General features: G+C 30.1%; 1 protein-coding gene across 1 annotated transcript; it reads right to left on the reverse strand.

Annotated features, from left to right (window-relative positions):
* Window positions 1-1041: 1041 nt before the first annotated feature.
* On the reverse strand, window positions 1042-5492 carry LOC115982041 (non-functional NADPH-dependent codeinone reductase 2-like). The gene is made up of 4 exons (XM_031104518.1): window positions 5000-5492; window positions 4560-4803; window positions 4057-4236; window positions 1042-1524 (listed from the first exon to the last, which is right to left on the reverse strand). The coding sequence occupies exons 1-4, from the start codon at window positions 5314-5316 to the stop codon at window positions 1300-1302; spliced, it is 966 nt and encodes a 321-aa protein (XP_030960378.1). The 5' UTR covers window positions 5317-5492; the 3' UTR covers window positions 1042-1299.
* Window positions 5493-6430: the final 938 nt, after the last annotated feature.

The following is a 6430-nucleotide window of genomic DNA, read 5'->3' on the forward strand; positions in this document are numbered from 1 at the left end:
CACATCTACTTCTAAAAAAAAAGAAACAAAACACGTTTGTTTTTGAAAATAACCTCAAATCCACGAAAGTTTTTTGAATCCAGAAGGGTCCTTGAATCTACAAGGAGAAAAGATCTGGAATCCACCAGAAAATAGAAAGACAAAGATTGGCTTACCTTTAGTACTTTTTTAACTAGTGATCTCTTTTTTGTTTTAAATACACAATGACAAGTGATAGTGAGTTTTTAATCTTTACTTTTTATTTAGTTAGTGGGTGATGTGACAGTTTCTCATTAAAATAAAAGGAGATTCCAGTTAAAAAAAAGTAATGGAGGTAAGCTAAATCCGAAAGACAAAAGTCTGAATTTTATTAATTAAATAATGGTTAAAAAATGTTTAAGAATTAGATACCTATTTAAGGGCTACGTAAAACTTGACAGACCAAAAAATATATTCTAAAATAACTCCTAATTAATACCTAACCATAATAGGAATTAAATTTGATGTAAAAACAATTAAAAGCACCTAAAAATAAGAAAATAAATGTCTTAAACCTAAAATAATGAAAATTATATAAAAATACCAAATATAACAAATTACAAAAATTAATTTAAAGATTTTGTCCTACGTTATACATATATACTAGTATTTTTTTTTTTTTTTTTTAAATTTGGGTTTAGGGGGGGGGGGGGGGGGGGGGGCCCACGTCCTACTATAGCTCCGTCCCTGGTCAAAACACAAATGTATGTTGCTTGAAATGAAATACAACAATGAGAAGTTGACGTTCTAAGTTCTTCAATTTTTTTTTAAAGAAGAAGAAAAAAATTTAATTGTGAGATATTTGGGCCATACATAACATAAGATATCAGATTAGGTCAAAAACCTTATAACTTAAGTGAAACCTCAAGGAATCAAATCCCTCAAACTATCTAATCAAACTAAATAAATGATGCTTTGAAAAAAAAAAAAAAGATCAGACTGACTCTTTTTTTTTTTTTTAATAAAGAAATCATATGTATGCCAACTGAAGAAAAATTCATTTTTATATATATAAAAGGCAGATTTAACTTTCATTGGTCTTTCTCAAAAAAGAAAAAAAAAAAAAAAAATTTCATTGGTAACCCAACACAGAATGAGTACAAGCCTTTGGGGGAAACTTTGCCGTTGGCGCCTTCGACTAAACCTTCCAACCAGAGGTAGTTATTGAACAACAACAACAACAATAACAGCAGAAATGTGTATGAGAGAGAGAGCATAATGATAAATCCATAACCAAACTTGTGAATTTGCTACATCTGGTAAATGCATTCTTATAAAATTCTAAATTTCTCCATCCCAAAGCTCCGAAAGAGACTTGTAGGGGCCTTCTTCAGATATGAATTCAAGGCCAGGAAATCCTTTACGCTGTGGAATTTGACTTATCTTCTCTAAGTCCTCTGGGCTCAGTTTCCAGCCGAATATGTCAAGGTTCTCTTTCATCCTATCCTTGTTAAAGCTCTTCACAAGCACACTCACCCCTTGCTCATAAACCCATCTTATACAAATCTACACAACAATAAAATCACCGTCTTGCATAAAATAATAGGACTTAGATCCACTTATTCATTATATATATATAAAACATAAATGAATTTATATATCCTTAAAAAGTCCCCAATCTAAAAAAACATTGATTCATTTCTATGCATTTTTGCCTTTGAGATTTGGATCAAACTAGTCATGCTAGAAGGTAAGTTTTGGCTATTTTTGTAAGCTGAAATATTATTTTCGTTCTTAAAGTTTGGATGATGTTCATTTAATAAAATGTAAAATTGTTTTTCGTTTTTAAACTAGATAGCGGGGTCGACAAGAAAGCTGCGAGAATTTCATCCCACTTTCTCATATGTATGGCACCTTATGAATCAAAAATGGATATGCGTTTGAATTAGAAATTGAAATTTCTTAGTACTTTGCCTCAATCGCCAATTCTACCCTGACCTTCCTCATCCTCTTTATCCAAATCCACAGATTTGGGTCTTCCTAAACTCCCCTCCTACCCCACCTTAAATTCCCTTGGACCTCCTATGCATCGAGCATTGACATGACAAACGAGTTGGTTCGGGTAAAAATGATCATCTTAACAGGTTAAAACAGGTCGAGTCAATTGGGTTACAGGTTTGGTCATATTGAGATTGTCCCGTATTTCTTAACATAGAAAAAAAAAAGAGATTTGAAAACATGTACACGTATTTTTTTCACATGAGAAATTTGGTATATTCTACAGCAAATTACTTGGTGTGAAAAAAGTTTTGTAATCGGGTGCTAACTCATCAATAAGATGAAAAAAAAAAAGTATTGTAATCGTTTTATGATTAGTAAATTGAATGATTTGAAGTTTGGGTATAAACCATATAAAAATTCTTATGCTTGAGGGAACATAATTTTAAAAGCGGGTATAAGGCATGATGATAATTGTGAATAAGTGCATTATATGAAAGAACTTAGGTGAAAACCCTGATTAATGAAGTTATTATAGTTGAGTTGATATTGTTAAAAATTTGAAACATGAAAAGTGGTACAGTTTTACTGTTTGTAAGATTGCTTAGATCTCTTTTTTTTTTCTTTTTTATTTTTTTTTTATTTTTATGAAAAGATTGCTTATATCTTGATTAGATGCAATGGCTTGATCATGAGTTATTTTATGTGTAGTTTCTTAATAAATCTTGTATTTTGGATCCCAGTAGAGCTTTTAGGATTGTATAATCACTATAAAATATCTTGTATTTTATGGCCCCGCGTTTAAAACGCGGCTTTAGTCCGTCTGGGACCACGTTTTTAGAAACGCGGCCTAATGCCCCCGCATTTTGTAGTGAATGCAAAAAATTACAAATTTTTGTATAGGAATCATACTTAAAGAATTATGATACTTTTTTAGTATATTATAATTGTTTTTTACTTTCACATGGATATGCTACTTTTTTTTTTTTCTTTTTTTTTACCATCCACAACAAATTACATAAGAGAGTTGTGATAAGCTATGTGAGATAAATTGTGGTACTAGAATTTTTCCCCCAAATGGGGTATTGGAATATTTTTTAACACCCTTTTGCTTTAAAGATTGTTGTGTAAAATTTTGAGTGAGATTGGTTTGTTTTATGGAGCATTATTATTATTATTATTATTTTTTACTGTTGTTGTTGGAACAGGTGAAATTATTTTGAATGCAACATAGATGAATGAACTATGAAGACTACTGGTACCAGTTTCGATTCTTATGATTTTATTTTATTTTTTGGTTTAGTTTTACTTTGAACTTTGTTATATATAAAAAGAAATTTTTTTTGAGAAACATTTATTAAAAAAAAAAGTTGGTTGTTTGTTGCTTTAGTAAATAACAATTATGATCTTATTTTAATATAAAAATCCCTTGGCCCTTGGACCTTCATGTAATGAAGAGATGGCATAGTATTCTTTTATTAATAATAAACTTATTTTTTTTCTAAAATTTATTATATACAATGCAAATGAAAAGGGAAAACAAATTTTTATTTTTATTTTTATTTTTAAGAATTTTAATAAAACGTTAGATGATGGTTCATCGGTTGACCTAACCCAACCTAGGAAATGCAGGTTGGCTCACGGGTCAACAATTTTTTACTCACGGGTTATTGAGTTGTGTCCAATTTTTCAACCCTAATCAAACACAACAATCTATTTAAACATGCACACGATTCCTTTGATAGCTTTTTTAGTTTCCAATGATATCAACATAGGCTTCTCGACTTCTTTGTGTTTGAGAATAACTTTTTTTGAGGTTTTATTTTATTTTATTTATTTATGTTTATGTAAGTGTTTTAATGAATCATTGTGACTATTTCTTTTTTATTTACAAAAAAATTAATGTGTCGCATCATTTTTGGAAAGTATAAAAGTCTTCTTTTACACCATATTCTTATTAAATTTATCTTTTTATTATTACTATGGTTTTCCCAATTACAATCTATAGATTAAAAAAATAAAATAATAAAAAGGAGAGACATGAAGAAATGTTATTATATGCACAATTACAAATAAAAAGGAATAAACAAATATTATTACCTGTGCAATAGTTTTCCCTGTTGCCTCAGCAATCTGTTTTAGCACCTCACATTCCATTACCCAGTTTGTTCCCCACAGTGTTCCTTTGGCTCCCAAGGGTGAATAAGCAGTGATACGTATACCCTTGTTTTCACAAAACTCTCTCAGCTTCTTCTGTTGCCAAAGTGGGTTCATCTCCACCTTCCAAAATAAAGCAGCTCATAGACATTACAATTAATCGGCATCCATGAAGAACAGCTTTGTAATTATTGGAATAATATTTTCGAAGAAAAAACAAACGCTAAAATGCTAAAATGCAGAACGCTAAAATTTTTTGAAAAAGAAAAATCTAGAAAATATTTTTCAATTATTAATTAAATTTTTTTTAACTTAAAAATTTTGAAAAAAAAAAATTAGAAAATTAACTAGAACATATAACAAAAACTGATGGAAGAAATAGATGATTGAAATGAATTTTGTTGAAACATAGAAGTTTGCATATTAGCCAAAAAGAAATTACTCACTTGATTGACTGCTGGAGGGATCTTGGCTGTGGCCAGTAACGTTTCAAGCTTTTTGCATGAGAAGTTGCTTACACCAATTGATTTGGCCAGGCCAAGCTTTTGACACTCCTCCATAGCTTCCCATACAGACTTGATATCTATAGGAAGCAGGTCTTTCTTTTTTACAGGCAGCTCATATTCCCCTGGCTTCACACTTACTGGCCAGTGAAGGAGATAAAGATCCATGTACTCCAACTTCAGATTCCTGTATAAATGAAATGAAAAAAAAACAAGAATATTTTTCAGCTGAGAGCATATATATACAGTAATTCGAGTATTCCAATACTGATTGTCCTTGTAAAGGAGCGCAAGACAATATCACTGAGTTATATAGATCTCACTCTATATTTTAAGAGAACATAAAATTGACCAAAATAGATGAAAAATATGGGTCATATTACTTGAGTGTTTTTTGTATTGCAGGCAAGACACAATCGTGGTGAGCATCGCTGCACCAAAGCTTGGAAGTGATAAACAGCTCGTCTCTGGATTTGATTAAGCCAAGGTTTAAAGCATCATCTATGGCTTCCCCAAGAGGCTGCTCAGACTGGTAAAGAGCAGCCGAATCAAAGTGTCGATATCCCAGTTTGATTGCATGGAGAAGAGAATCTCTCAGAGTCTCAAAGGAGGCTCCGAAAGGATATTCGGCTGTGCCAAAGCCTATAACTGGAATGGTCTTTCCAGTTGAGTCTACAGGGATTTCTGGATGGTTACCCATTCTGTAGTGTCTTGTCTATTGTTCTGGCTCCCAATGGTGACAAATTTATAGTGACGAAGAATTTAGCTTAGAAAATAAAAATCCTCTAAATAGAAATAGTCCTATCCAATAATTGAATTGCGTACACAATTCGTGGCCATGTTAGAACATTTGGATAACACTAATACGCATAATAGAACCACCACATATTTTTGGTGAGGGTTACTTTACAAGTGTTTTTATGGGGATATGGGAGGTAAGAGTCAGGATTCAAGTCTCCAATAATAAGTGTCATGCACATATACACTTAGATTAGGTTATAATAGAATTTCTATCATGCATTAAAAAAATATACACATAATAGCACATTATTTTGTAATAATTATCGTGGAATTTATCTGGGTTTAAATATTGGTTTTGTACAAAAGTATTAAAGTTTACATAAAATTTGATTTTTATTATATATATTTTTTAAAAAAAAAAGTTTAGGGACAAAAAATCAAATTTTATAATATATATATATATATATATATTTTTATCATGAAACTATTAAAATCGTTATTTTTCTATCCTTAAACGTTAGAAAGATCTTTTTCTATTCTTACACATTTGAAAAAGATCTCTTGACAAATTTTAGAGATCAAAATAATATTTAAACCTTTATCTAAGGAAATTCATTCAAACAAATACTGTATGTGTGAGACATGGTTTTTAGACTTGGATTGTTCAATAAACAATAAAAAATAGATGTTCAAAGTTTTTGAAATTAGACAAAGGCCAAACTGAAGTTGAACCATGATGAAATCATAATTAATATAATAAATATTTAATAAATAAATAAATATATAATATTAGTACAAATAAAAGAATAACTGTCCAATTAAATATAAAAATTTATTATTCTCGAATATATATGACCACCTATTAGATTTATTTGTGTTTTTGCTCATATTTAATTATTAAAAAATATATATAAAATAGAATTTGTGTTGCATGGCCACAATGTGGCGCCTATGAAATTATGAATACATTAATTTAAACAAAGAAGTGATGATATTTGGATGGCATGGCCACAACGTGGCACTGGCACACTAGGAAGGAATTGCTGATTTTATTTAAAATAAAAAACAAAATA

This window comes from Quercus lobata, chromosome 3, assembly GCF_001633185.2.
Source record: "Quercus lobata isolate SW786 chromosome 3, ValleyOak3.0 Primary Assembly, whole genome shotgun sequence".
Taxonomy (NCBI): domain Eukaryota; kingdom Viridiplantae; phylum Streptophyta; class Magnoliopsida; order Fagales; family Fagaceae; genus Quercus; species Quercus lobata.